Source organism: Branchiostoma floridae, chromosome 4 (assembly GCF_000003815.2).
Source record: "Branchiostoma floridae strain S238N-H82 chromosome 4, Bfl_VNyyK, whole genome shotgun sequence".
In the NCBI taxonomy this organism is placed as follows: domain Eukaryota; kingdom Metazoa; phylum Chordata; class Leptocardii; order Amphioxiformes; family Branchiostomatidae; genus Branchiostoma; species Branchiostoma floridae.
The window spans coordinates 8,146,694-8,161,407 of record NC_049982.1 but is presented as its reverse complement, the minus strand read 5'-3'; the positions used below and the strand labels follow the sequence as shown (position 1 = coordinate 8,161,407).

Here is a 14,714-nt window from a genome sequence, read left to right as displayed (position 1 = left end):
GGTCTGCTTTGGGAATAAGGGGTCCTATCAAGAAACATGCACTAATTGTGCTCATGACTAATTCTTTTTACGTTTTAGGTGTTTTTGTTCTTTTCTATATCAGACTTTTCGTTCCCACAAACTGTCCGGTCGGGCCCCGGTGTGTGGTTTTGAAATGTGACCTAGGCATTCTTGGAGTCATATTTCCACACGGATGAACACTTTCTAGTTTCAACTGCTCATAGTGAGGGTCAAAGTGGAACATCCCTAACTTGTAGTTCTTGTCTACAAGAATTCGACAAACGTTTGATCTTCAAGTTCTACGTTTAAGGGCTGTTCTGCAGAGATTATGGAGGCAGGCAGTAGTTAAATACCGCTGTCTGTACTTTTCCTCATTTTATGCCTCTGAAAGTTTGTTGTTGAAAATTCTTAGAGACACGTTCTTGGTACCTGTATTGGTCTTACTTTTATTTTTGCTTATCACCTTGTCTGTTTCAGAAAGAAAGGTAGTCTACATTTCATCTGATCTAATGCAATGTATTACTACCATCATTAGGCACTCCATGTTATTTACGGCACACACTACAACGTCGGGTTTTCTGACTTATAGGGGGCGTTTTGTTTACCGTCTGTTCCTTTGAACGCTTCCGAATGCAAACTAGTTATTGATCAAAGGCTTTTAAATGTTTGAGAACGTCATGGCCTCTAAAACAATGCTTGGCAAGTGTCTTACTTAGAATTGCCTTTTTCCTGTGATCATGGTCTTTACTACGAACACAATAACCCGGCCCGAGACGCTGTGCCAAACCGTGTTATTTGTTGACACCGTCACGTTGCCCAACGGACCATACAGTAAAAACAGTTCCTCGTCAACAGCGTGCGGCCTACGTGCACAGTGGCGTGCAGACCTTTCACATGAAGGGCGTATTGTTTATTTTATGTATGGAAATTGATACCATGGATGATTCAAATCCTTTGTGGAATATGCGTGATCTCGTATGGGGAATTTTCCGTCTCCGTCTACAGTATTACGCAAGAATAACGCAGCAGGTAGGTTTCAAGCAGATTTCAATACATTAGAATGATGATGCTGCATTACCTGTCTACATAGAGGGAAGGGACGTTGAAAAACACCACACCCCTCATGGTTATATCCCTTGCATTGAGTCCTCAGAAAGTGTTTTCTCTACTCTTGAGATTTCGAGGACACGGAAGATTGCTCTTTGTTGATACAAGCCCTGACTCGACAAGCAGTTAGTCGAGTTGAACAAAACCTGAGGCTAGCTCCTAGACCACAGAAAAGGGTCACTAAGCTTCCACCCCGTATCATGTTCTTAACAGCACACTAGATATAAAAACGTGCGTACAACACAGACACATTCTAAAAACGCAGTTTTCGACTGAAAGAAATCAGACCCCTTAGAAAAAGACACTAGAAAAAGGAACTCCAAATTTGAATTTCCCAAAAATATTTAAATATTGACTTGGCACCACCTCTCCTGAATTCACTAGATTGGTTGCTCATTTTTGTCATCGGAATAACCCTAAGCCATTGGGGGGGACATGGCGACCAGTCAGATTTACCGACAGGTGTGTCCGAGACAAGAGAATTTGGAAAGGGCGATGGAAGGAATTAGTCACCGGATATCGCCGCCTATGATTGGTGGTTGGAAATTCTACAAGGCCAACCAGAATAGTCAGATTTAGGCTCACACAGGAGAAATCTCCATTTGAAGTTTCAACCACCAATGACCTTGACCGCCAAGAAATTAGATTAAATCTTTTTAAAACCTTGTTTGTCCGACCGCTCCTCTACGGTCCCTATTCAGACAGTTGACAAATATGCTTTCAGTGCAGTGAAATTGTATACCTTAAGTTCGAATGCAGTTCCTCAAACACCGTGATATACACCTCAAGCATTAGAGTTATATTGGTGCCATATCCGTCGATACCAAGAAAACTTGACTGTTAAGTCAAGTGTTAAAAAAACAAATAGAGTATCGTTAACAGCACTGACATCATCTGTTCCTGTACACGACGTGCGATCTCACGCGTGTATTACACTTTATTTTTCGATTTGACTTGTTTTTAAACATCGCCCAAACCCCTTGCACGGTGTGTTCACCTGTGTTTATTATCGGCGAGCTCCGCTATTCACCTGTTTTCGAGAGGCACTGGAGCGGTTCAAGTTACCGCACCGTGACGGCACGAAGGCACAGCCGCCATCTTGAGCACTTTCCATAACCGTACTACTAGCTACCTGTGCCACACACTTTCAAACCATGCTGTCACAAAAACTAGCACTTTCAACGACTGTTCAGAATTGTGCTTTCCTCTCATACGACCTCCTATCATTCACTTTGAGACGTGGTTTCGCAACACCGGAGGGTAGCAAATGCGTTTGAAAAGTCGTTTACACCTTGTTGACAGCGGGGAATGTAGAGTTTCCGTCAATACAAATGATCGCAATGAATAGCTGCAATCTTTTTAAAAGGCATATAGTACTAATTGGCGATATTGGCTGTTTGAAGTTCATGACAGGGCCTTCTTAACGATCTGTTTTTGTATGAAATTGTTAACTGTATATCAGTGGACCGTCTTGAAACCTGTTGCCGGGGTTAGGCTAATGTAACGCTTAAAAACACAAAATGTTTGTACGATCGCAGTTCTCTGTTGATTATACCGTATAGTGTAGAGGGGCGCAGTCACACCGATAGTTAACAACAGACCAGATAACTACGTAACACGGTAACGTTTCAACAGAAGGTCTCATTAGGGTTAGTGTAACATGTGTAACATGAGAGGAAGACGTTGAGATTTAAAATACAAAATCTACCAAGAAAAACTTACCCAGAAAATCAGGTTGAAAGCGAACAAGAGATACTTGATGCAGTTAAGTCCACACCCCTCCATTTTGACGTCTTGGAATCCGTTGGCACCTTACAGACGGACGAAAAGTTCTTCAAGGAAATAGAAAGTCAGACTAATTGTGAGTGGTCTTGTCAAACAGTGTGATGACGTAGTTGCGCAGTGTAGGGCGCGGTGGTGCGGGTACGCAATGTTGTACCAGTCACCAAAGCTTTTCATCCCTAGGACCGAACCACAGACGATTACGGGGGCTGTTCTTTTGGAAATATACATTCAAAAGTTTTTCCCCGATCGGAACGATAAGATATGGTCCCATAACAGTTTACGAGAATGCAAAATAATGCATTTAGATAAATGATTGATGCAGGAACTGTAGATTTTTGAAAGAATTGCTCAGAGATTGTACCCTCACCCCCCTCCTCACAAGCCCTACTGGTTCTTTCCTTATTGTGGCACGTCGTGACCAGACATACGATCCACCTGACATTGTTCAACAACAAACACAGATCTACACAACCATAGAAATAGATCTACCTGCCGCGCCCACGGGCACAGATAAGCTTCGTATTCACAGTCGGTGTCATATGAAACCGTGATCTTTATTGCGAATCACAAAAGAAACGATGGTGGTGGTGAAAAGGTGTGGAAAGGGGAACTAAAGCGTGGATCTCCGTCCATATAGCACAATAATCTACGCCAAATAGCAATTATTCCAACAACTGGATATGATTTTTGGAAACGGCCAGACGTATTATAATACCAATTACCTTTCGTCAGTGACTCTAAATAGATCTAGCACAACAGTCATTTGCGTGTATGAACAGGTACATGGTACGTGTGGTGTACAAATCAAGCCGACCTGAGTATGACTCACTGCCGGGTTATTTGTTTGTGTTAAGTCACTCCGGTTAGGCCTCCGGGCGTACAGGGAGATACAAAATGTATATTGTCTTTATCAATCCCCGTGGGGTATTATACAAACTACTAGACTACTGGAAATACTGGAGAACTTTATTCGTTTACGATTGCGATACCGGGTATTTGTATGTGCAACAGGTACCGGACGTGAGTTTACAACATATCGTCAGTACATCGACCCGCGTGTATATCATATATACCCAGTAAAACAGTGCACATTAACGACCCGTGGTTACCTGTACAGTAGAATATATTGTTTAAACTGTGATTTTTGTGCATTTCGTTAAAAAATCATTTTCAATATTGCTCTACAATTCGTTCCAGTCATTCATAAAAAAAAGGTTGTTGACCACACTTGCACCTACCAATAAAATGACTCATAGTCATGGTCATGTAACGGTTCATTTCAATGGGGGTATTATACTATACTATAGTCATAATTTTTACTCTTTCGTTTTCTCATAAGGGGGGTGACTTTTGGAGGGACAGTTACTCACAGACACCTTAGCTACAAACTATGGTCTGAGAAAGATTTCTCGCAATAAGCGAGAATGAGAGAATGTACATGTATTGTGTGGCCGCTTTTAAGGTCATCTTAAGAATAAACCAAATCACAGATTTTTATGTTAGTTACATCTTTCTTTTTATTTCAAGAAAATGACATAAGGTTCAAAAGTATTTCATTATCATAAGTAGCTTTGCTTTTATCTATAGTCACAGGTTGAATGTACATATATCATAGAAATGTTGAAAGTACAGGTGTATGTACAGTTTTTTTCTTCTTTACGCTTTACCCAGTTCTAACTTTATAAATAAGATTTGACGTAGCGTAAAAGCCTGCTAAGATACTAGTCTCATCGAAACAGTAAATAAAATACAAAAAGTTTGAGTTAGATACTTGGAGATAACAATAATTTATGATACCTATCTTTGAGGTAATGAAAGTGATTCGATCTACAACTAGCTGCCAATACATGTGTAAGTAAAATAACTAAGCAAGAAAACGACAAGGTATTGTTTCAACGGAAGTTGTTGCTGACAGTGCTGTATTATCAACTGCGCCACTAGGCATTACGCGTTGTAGAAAATAGTACAAAGCCTTCCGCTATATCATACAGGATATGACGTGACATCCATTTCCGGTACGTCAGCTACACGACGTCCGACGACCCTCCTTTGCTCCTGATAATACAGCAGGACAGGATCATTCCGAGCACCTGAAAAAAGGCGGGAAAATTGGGTTAAAGACAAATATTGAAAGAAACAAAATGAACAGATAAACAGACAGCCCTTAGTGATACCAGATGAGGTCGAATAAGATGAAAATTTCTTCTTATGACTTTTGAGATGGGCAGAAAAAGTTTATGTCAATTGTTTTGGGTTCAGCGCAATTCATCACAGCACTAATTGCATATGATGTATCATAACCGCATGTTGCCTAATTTCTTGGAATACATTGGATATACACTGCAACATGTGGTTCTTCTTTTTCATATGATATCGCAAACAGAATGTGGGGACAAGCTCGAGTTGTAATAACTTACACTGATGCCATCACAACAATGCATCTAACAACGAAGTGTTACAGAACAATCAGGAAAACATAACTCCAAACCCCAATCTCCAACTTGAGACAGAAATAGGCCACTATTCAAAGTTTAGCTTTAACATTATATGTTGTAAGAAGTGATTCTGGACTAACCAAAATGGCGCCGATCCCGCAGGCCACTCCGATGATGATGACAGCACTGTCCATGAGGAACATCCGCACCTGCACGTCACACGGCTGCACAGGGTACAGGGTAAACGGAAATAAACGTCATAGTTCACGAGCCAAGATTATTTTTATTCCACCATTGTAGTTTTTGGATCTGCAAGAATTAAGTTTTTCTTTAATGATAGTAAGTTTGTTTAAGTAGCTTTCTTGTTGCGATCCCGTTACCAAATGACATCATTTGAACTCGATGATAAGAACTGAATTAAAAGTCCAGGATAAAATACCAATCATCAGTGTGCGTTTTTTCGGTCAAAGTTAGTTGATAGATGAAATAGGCCACAAGGATTACAAAACAATAAAGTATTGGTCAACGTTTTGCATTAGATAGCCACTTTTATTTTACTTTTACTATATCTAGTCTTTCAAATTTTTTGTTGGGGTAATTTGTACGACTGTGGGTTTGAAATCTTTGGCAAACAAACGATGATAGTAGTATGACAGTAGTATATAAACTTACATTGAAGTCACTGACTAAGCTGAGGAACTTTGACGTTGTCCAACATTATAAAGGCTATTCCGGACTCACCCGACTCCAGTTCGTTGTTGTTGAGTTCCCTGAAGCGCTGCAGTAGCTGACGGTTTTGGTGCATGCGCAGGAGGCCGGCTTGGGGTCCCAGTTGGTGGTGGAGTTCATGCCACAACATTCCAGCTAACAACACGAGAAGTAAGTATGGAAATAAATAAGAATATGACGCCTACGCTTCAACTCTTCGTGCAAAAGTCTAGAGGTACTAGTACGTTTGCCATGTAATCTTATCAGATGCTATAGCTTGGCATAACGTAGAATGACAGAAAAACATGCACAGCGTGTTAGTTTATTTAATACTTAGAATGATATCTTCAGTTTGTCTTTTCATCGATTATTATGTCAATACAGTCTACGTTTTTTGTCTGTATGACGCAGCAGTGGCTGGTGTATTTCAACGTACTTAGAGGAATTAATTCGTTTATAAAGGAGCAGTACAGTGACTCGGAATACACTATACATATCATATTTATTTATTTATTTTATTTATTTGTTCAGCTGTTAACAAACAGCCAGGGTTGCCCAACTAGCCAGGAGCTATTGCCAAGGGCTAACCCTGTGCATGTTCGCACATGCTTACACACGGCGGGGTTATGCCGCCCCTCACGGGGTGACATACCCTTTCGCTGATGTAAATCACCGTGTGGCTAATACGGAATGGAGGTTCGCCAGGCCTCCATGCGGGTGATTTGATAACCCTGGTTCCTCACGTTTTTCTGCACAAAGTCGATGACACTGCGCGAGGCCTGGTCCCTGTCGCCGTAGTTCGTCTTGGACAGACCATCCATCGCCTTCTCAATCACGCCATAGAACTGGGAATAATAAACGAAAATAGATAAAATTCAATGTTGTTACGTGTGCACTACGAGCCAGTCGGTGCTTAAAGTAAAGAATTTCAAATGAATGAAAGGCCTTTATGTCTCGACGGGATAGGTACAGGTCGCTAATATCATGACGTAACTGACATATCCAGGAAAGCGCGCGGAAACAATAGTATGCAGTTTAACTATTTGAAGGTGCTAAGAAAACAGGATGGTCAACATCTCGCTTCTTTTTACATGTGTATATATATAGGAACAAATAATTTTGTTTTTGATTTAAAAAGCAGACACAAAACAGGGGAAATGTACTTCTTATGGAGGAATGTCATCAAATATATTATGTTATTATAAAGAGCGATTTTTTGCAAGGGTACTAAACAACATATCGTTGCTCTAATAATCTTATGGATGCAAATCATCACGATGTCGCAAGGAGCGTAATTTTACTCACCTGGTCTCTCTGCACGGCGGAGTAGATACCAATGCCGATCTCCAAGCACAACAAGAGCAGCAGGCAAATGAAGAACTAAAACGGGAAAGAGAATTAAAAAAAACATTGGCACTATATAGTGAATTGCTATTCCATGTAAAATTCTGTAACTCAATAGTGATGAAAGGGCCACTTCTAAAGAAGGAGGCAGTGTATTGAATCCGATTGAATCGTTATAGTAAAACAATAACCAAAAAAGGTATTTGCGAAAGGTATTCTATTTTAGGACTTCAACGCTTATATTTTAAGCTTGTCCATTTAATGTTAGTACAGAAAAAGGATACAACTATGTTAACTTTTCACGTTATATCGAAGTTAAAAGGTTGTCTATTGGATAATAAATCATTTGGTTTTTGTGTAAAATAGAAGATGGTTTGTTACAAATTATCCTGTATTCCTGTAATGGCTGTAGAATATATACTGACGATGAAATTACTAGGGAGGAGAACCATAACTACAACCTACCGTTCCCAGCAGACAGGTGTTCTCTTTCACGGCGCCGAAGCAGCCCAGGAAGCCGACGATCATGGTGACCATGCCGGCGCCGATCAGGACGTACCCTCCCAGGTACAGCATCAGCGTGTTTACTTCCGCCAGCTTCAGGACGTTGTAGGTTCCGGTGTCAACAAGCACCCAGATACCCACGCCGATCAAACCCACACCTGCAATCTGTGGGGAGCGAGGAGGATTTCACTTTTTTATTATTACATGTAAAATTTGTTTACACAAGTTTTAGAAAGAGAGAAGAGACTTTGTAGATTTTAGATGATATAAAATGTAACCTCTTTACACCTATACTTTAGTTATCTAACTCAATGCATTTAATGCACTCAGTTATGGAACAATCCAAATACAAACAGCTTCCACATTATCATCCTTCAAAGCCAAAGCCTGGCTCTCCCTCGGTGATCCATTCTATGTGAACTAATGTGACTATTCTATGTGTACAGATTGTATATATATGTACATGATGTAAATATATAACTGTTTTGCTTAAACAACGTAAGTTAATGCTAGTGATTTTATGATTCTATGTTTATTGCAGCAAATTGTATTTGTAATATGTAACATGTATGTATTCTCTCCCAGGGTTAGCCCTTGACAATAGCCCATGGCTAGTTGGGCAACCCTGGCTGTACGTCTACAGCTGAACGAATAAATAAAAAATAACTAAATGCATTTAACCATAGCCCATGTTGGGCAAGAATATGCAATAAAGATCATTGTCATCACCAGTATATTTACTTGGGTCTTTCGACGTCTTGGTTTTGAGTTTTTCACATCCTCAATTAACTTAACAATGTGCATGTACATCTTCCAGTGGTGTTTATCGACATAGATAGTTCTGAACAAAACCTATATGACACACAGGAAAATAGCATATACATGTACAAAAAGGCCACGTGATAAAAGATAACTCTACGTGAGATACTAGTACAACTATCTAATAACCTTACAGTTTCATACCATTCCAGGCGTTGTACAATTTTTTATGAGCATTTGTTTAATAATGTGGTCTTTGGTAAGCGGGTTTGTGATTTATGTGATAGCCAACTCATTTCTCTTCAGATCGCACATGGTTTAAAAGAACAATAGTTAACCGCAATAGCGTGGTTGGAAAGGTTGAAACGTTAATTACGTTTTCCTTGTAATATCTAGCTTGCTTATGCTAGCTAGCAGCTCCGCCTCCGAGGCGTTGCCAATAATTTTTCCTGAATTTTGGCAAACAATTAGAAAAATCTTGACTATCTAGACCCTGAGCTTTGCATCTGATCCCTACTGATAGCCTCGATTTTTATCAACATTTCTTGTTCAGTTTCTGCCATCATGTGACTTTGTTCTCAAGACCTCGTTATGTCATGGTGATTATGTCCATAACGTTACATGTTGCAGACCGCATTTTGCACTTCATCGCCTGGCACATTAGGCCCTACGATTGTTAAGCCTCAATCATGTTAAGTGTACGTTCCTTACGTGACTATCCATACGAGAAGATTGCAGTCTTTGTTGCGCCGACAAAATGTTGCCACTGGTTACCGTTACGCCATTGTCTGGAGGATATGTCAATCAAATGACGTACGCATATCCTTTAGCTTCACCTGTGACATTCCAGTACACTGAGTACAGTGCCGTGTGTCGCCATGTTGCACGTACCCATAAATTACAGTGCACCAAGAAATGATTGTATGTTGTTATCTACCGACAATTGGCAGCTACAAGGCTGTGAGAAATTGACATTCCTGAGCCCTCTAACTAAGCTCTCTATCACAAGGCGAGGTTAAAGTGAATGAAACTATATATAAATTTAGACAACAGGACGCGGTGTTGCAGGCAAGACATGTTTGAAAACAGGGAAATATGCATTCCCCGAACCGTTCTTCCGTTACCCATAGACACACACGACTTTTCAACCAGACAGTGGCAGAACCATCCACTGACGAGGATCTAAGACTACTTTCTAAGACAGCCTTCTTTGTATCAAGACAAATTAAAATTGTACGATATATGCCAGACTTTCCCGAGAATACCTCCAGTTTTCGATCGTACGACGTTCGTTCTACGAATGTGATACAAGAATCTTCGTATACTATTTCACTATTTGCAGCCAAGATGTCTTTTCAAGATTGTCTTCTAAATTGAAACACCTGTTCCTTCTTATGTATCTTGAGCTCTTTCGTCGATATTTCCTTGTATAAACTTATTATTCTATTGAAGATTTACATGGCAAGTTCTTCGCCAAAATTAGTGTTTTTGTTTCCCTTCAGAGGTATATCCTGTATGTTGTATCATTTTAGTTACACACATATCCTGTACAGACCCTGACGTACGTAACAACAAAGACCTGTAATTTTGTCGACCTCGCGGCTATAATTGAATTCCTGTTTCTAGACCCACAGTACAAAGAATTTTGGTCCCTGTTAAGTCCCTCATGCAAATTTATAAATCCTCAATTCCATGGCACACAGTCTATCAGTTACCCTCTTTTAGGTGGGGCTAAAAATGGCAGAAACGTAGAATTAGAAGCCCAAATAAACTGTAACGTTAGCCGAGCAGTCCAGCTAACCAGTTTGACCGCTTGATCTGTTTAAAACTATTGCGTCTACTTTTGCCAGCGACAATTTCTTTCGTGGCAAATACTAGTGCTACAGGTCGATTTAGAGTTGTCTGCGCTGAGATTAGACTACATTTGTGCACCCAACATGGTAAGAAGCACACCTGTATCATAAAGGACATCGTAAGGTTATCGTGCCATTGGCGACATCGAAAGAAAAAAACTCCACTTACCCAGAAAATCAGGTTGAACAGGAACAGGAGATACTTCAGACATTTCATCCCGCCACTCAGATCTCCAGACGACATTTTGGCTTTTTTTCTCTTGGTCGGGATGAACGGCAAAACACAAAACAAACAGAGACGCACTTGTAGTATTCTCCAAACACAGCTGAGCTCCGTAACTTGTCTGTTAGCTATGCCACCTCCTGGCGGACGAACCTTTATCTATTTAGGCAACCGACCAATCCTCACGCACAGGTGAGTGTAGTCTATTGTGACGTCGACAGGTAATTACGTGACGTAGACAGGGTGTGCCCGGGAAACACAGTACCAGGGTCCGCCAGTTAACCTCGAGCCTCTGACTAACACAAAGGCGATGATGCGCGCTTTATTTTGGGCCGCATGTCATTATTTTAAGTGAATGCCTAAAGGCTAGATAGGGCGATACCATTCATTCCGTGCATGGGAGGAGATGACTGGAGATTAGAATTTTTATTTCAGATACGTAATACAATATTTGCTATCTTTAGTTCAGCTCTTTGCATACTCCACGTGTTGCTAGTATGTTAATAATATTGTCTCGTTGATTGTCAGGCTTTCCGAAGCTATCCTATATATGTGCAAGATGTTACACTTCACTAAAATGGACTCTTCCGTCTTTGTCGGTTTGCGGGAGACAGCAAAATTACACATGGCTTCTTAAAGTCTTTTACAACAGTCAGTCTTGTACATATAAGTGTTCATCTTCAGTAACGTGAAAATGCTATAATCTATTTTTTTACAATTATTTGTTTATAAGGCTACAATAAACCATAAATCCCTGACTATAGACATCATAACAAGAGACAACTTTACGAGAGTACGTTTCGTTACATGCATGTACAATACGCCGCCCGCCAGGACGTAACAGAACAGAGTTGAACTATAGAAAAAATCTATATTTGGTATAGTGACTTTAGTCTTACGCATGATCTTTATCCGCATTGCCGATGTCTCATACAAATGACGTTATATTGGCCATACTAGTAGTTAGTTCATACCACACTTTCCTCAACAGAAAACAACAGATACCAAACAAACGGTGCACAGAGTTTTGTCTTTTTTCTCCTTGATATTCTTGCTGTGAATAGCTCATGATTTATCTTCAGCACTGGTAATAGTATAATTTAGAGTGTTTCTTTATTACCACCCACCATGTTGGATAGTTAACGTTAATTTGAATTCTTAACTTATGATATGATAACTGTCACTCTGATCACACATTTAAACGTACAAGTAGCGTCGTTACTTTTCAGGTTCAGTCAACCAGCATGGTGGCTGCTACGTGCCGAGTACAAACACCTTACGGAGGGCGTTACTTTCATCATTGTCCTCGATCGTAAATTATTCATCATGTCTAAGACATAGGTCATTCAAGCGGCTGGATAGACTTTGTAAAGGGTCAGACTTTTCAGGTAACATCTAATACCTCTCGTGAGAGACATGCATGCACAGATGATCTGCAACTCCTGATCGTTTATAGAATCTATTCAGTTGCTTGAGCAACATTGTCTTTTCATCGTATTCCTTAGATGTATTTCCTTCGTCGACGTCTTCGTGATGTGGTTAATGTAGCATGTCAACCATCAATAATATATGTTCGACACCAACAAAAGATAAGATCAGCGGATAAAAGATCCATCCATCTATTCATAGGTGTCTACTGAGCATTGTCATTGAAGCTTTTAGGGTATCTTGTAAGATACTTTATAAGCTACAAGCTATGTCTTAAAGGATCTTAAGTTCAAAGACAGCTGTTTGGACAGTATATATCACTATAGATCACACTGGGTGACGTAGATTTACCAAGTATCGTCTGATTTATTGAAAAAAGTCATTGAACGTAAAATGGTTGTTGGGTGGGGTGAATTCATGTACAATGTACATGCAACACCGCAATTCCAATACAGCGGCCAAGACCTGGCTGCCACCGAGCGATCTGGCAGATTGTCAACTATTTTAATAGATAAAACGATATTTTACGTTTTGTTGTCTTTTCAGTCATACTTTTACGTCGTGCATGATCAATTCCAACGACGAAGTCAAGGGTTCAGTTTAGTTCCAGTCTTTGTGGCTTTGCACTAGTTTGCAGTGTGGTGAAAAACTGAAGTGAACACTGGGTGATATTGTCTTCCCCTTTCTTTATTTGGAATTTGATCAAGTCAGGCTGTTGAGGGTCCTCCCAAGATGCCACAGTCAGCACGTCGCCCGCTCGCGCCTCTCCTTGGTACAGCGCCTCCGCGCGTTTTACCCTGCACTGCACCGTGTCACCCGTGATGGCCGCGTACGCACCCTGTTCAGCTCCGAAGGAGGCACAATCGCAGCAGTATCGCACGTACTGAAACCAGCCGACGTGTCTGTAGTTATCCGTGTCGCTTGGAGCGACCTGCACGGTGTGAACAAACGATGGCTCAGCTGGTATGGACTCGAACGGTTCCACCGTGGATACAGGAGGAGCCGAACACAAGTCGGGATATCGCTGAGGCAGCCAGGCCGCCCAAGGCAAGGGGCGACGCGTCTTGGACGACACGCTTATACAGTGCTTGCGATCTTCTGCTATCACGTCTTTACAGTTGGTATCAAGGATCTGCTGCTTAAGGACGATGGACGTCTTCCCAACCTTACAGATTCTCAATGTGTAAGGTAAGGAGCAGCCGGGAAATATTTGGTTGTGAAATGAGCGGGAAAATTCAATAAACATGCACCGTGTAATGAACAGGTCTGTAAACGGTGGTCCGTTTTCCGGAGGTGTAAACCAGTGAGGATACATATCCATCCATTGAAAACTGGTTTGCTGAAGAAATTTCCAAATCGGGACAGCACCTACAATGCATGGTGAACAAGAAATAGTTTGAAGATGTAAAGAAACAAGCAAATGTAGTCAGTGATTATATTGTTGAAGAAAACTATGCCTATGGATAAACTAGCTACAGTTATATCTACCACCACATCAATGATTAACAATAGGTTTGTACAAGAAAAAATACGGTTTATTATGTATTTTATCTCCTGGTAGTTGTATGAAAGATATTTTGTTACCTGTGTGATCGAAATCCCATGGCTGGGGCCTGTACGTTGCAGAGATAGAGCGGTCTTTATCGTCGAACCACGTCTTTACAGCTGGGTGGGCATGATGATGAGATGACGTTTTGGCATCCTCTGATTTTGAAGTTTGACCTGAGCATTCTTCAGATTCGGGGGAAGATAGAGACTACATAAGTGACGTTAGTTGCTTAAGATTACTCCTCCATCTTGGTTTAAAATTTGAAGATTTTGAACTTTTTACACATAACGATTGTGTTCTAGGATCTCTACAAATGACTCAATCTCCAGTAAAACCTACAAAACACTGCCAAATATATATATTCAAAACAAGCCCGACTGATATATCTGCTTGCAGATAACCCCCTCCCTCTGCAACCGTTCAAACCAGCCTTCGTGGCTCAGGTTGGATCAAGCCCCGTACTTGGGCGACTCCACAGTCGCGAACCATGGTATGAACAGTATCTTTGTTTGTACCGGGAAGGTTTAAGATAACGATTAAAATAAAAACCTCTGTAAACCCCGGAAGTCACGGCGACACAAAATGGCGGGGGTGGTTGTTGTCGTCTCGCAGTGCTGTAAACCTCAACGTTGAGTAGAGACCGAAGACTAATAAGTCCAGTTCGAAACATATTCAATTGCTGTCCCACGTGGTCCACAGGTTGGGCAGGTTATTCCACAACATTGAACTCTGAGGGGATATGCGAGAGGCTGAGCATTTGTTGTATTTACAGCTGTGTTTTCTTTGACCCTACATAATGCCATTGAATAGACAGCTCTTGTTTCAACCCACGTGACCGTCTTTTGACTTATTTTGGCATCGGTCCAAAGAAGGATCATGTCAAAGCAGGAACGTTACACTGCAGACGGGAGAGGGTGTGTGGTGGTGGTGGTGGTGGTGGTGGTGCGCGCGCGCTCGCGTGTGTGTCATGTTAAAATTCAATTACGGCAACTATGTAAATCCCAGTAAAGTCCACACAC

The 14,714-nt window shown here is 41.0% G+C and overlaps 3 protein-coding genes across 3 annotated transcripts in view; all 3 read right to left on the bottom strand.

The window, feature by feature from the left end:
* The window catches only part of LOC118414734 (leukocyte surface antigen CD53-like), a 5,407-nt gene extending 2,403 nt beyond the window's left edge, over nt 1-3,004 (bottom strand). The window contains exon 1 of the mRNA XM_035818946.1: nt 2,830-3,004. Within this exon, the coding sequence (XP_035674839.1) occupies nt 2,830-2,892 (63 nt within the window). The 5' untranslated portion in view covers nt 2,893-3,004. The remainder of the gene's footprint in view (nt 1-2,829) is intronic.
* A 1,394-nt stretch (nt 3,005-4,398) lies between these two features.
* LOC118414467 (CD81 antigen-like) lies at nt 4,399-10,926 on the bottom strand. The gene is made up of 7 exons (XM_035818522.1): nt 10,665-10,926; nt 7,845-8,048; nt 7,341-7,415; nt 6,779-6,880; nt 6,069-6,191; nt 5,468-5,551; nt 4,399-4,982 (listed from the first exon to the last, which is right to left on the bottom strand). The coding sequence occupies exons 1-7, from the start codon at nt 10,737-10,739 to the stop codon at nt 4,917-4,919; spliced, it is 729 nt and encodes a 242-aa protein (XP_035674415.1). The 5' UTR covers nt 10,740-10,926; the 3' UTR covers nt 4,399-4,916.
* Nucleotides 10,927-11,705: 779 nt separating this feature from the next.
* On the bottom strand, nt 11,706-14,620 carry LOC118412836. Its single transcript, XM_035815877.1, has 3 exons — nt 14,245-14,620; nt 13,731-13,877; nt 11,706-13,514 (listed from the first exon to the last, which is right to left on the bottom strand). Exons 1-3 carry the CDS (start codon nt 14,363-14,365, stop codon nt 12,742-12,744), a joined length of 1,041 nt encoding a protein of 346 aa, XP_035671770.1. The 5' UTR covers nt 14,366-14,620; the 3' UTR covers nt 11,706-12,741.
* Between the last annotated feature and the right edge of the window lie 94 nt (nt 14,621-14,714).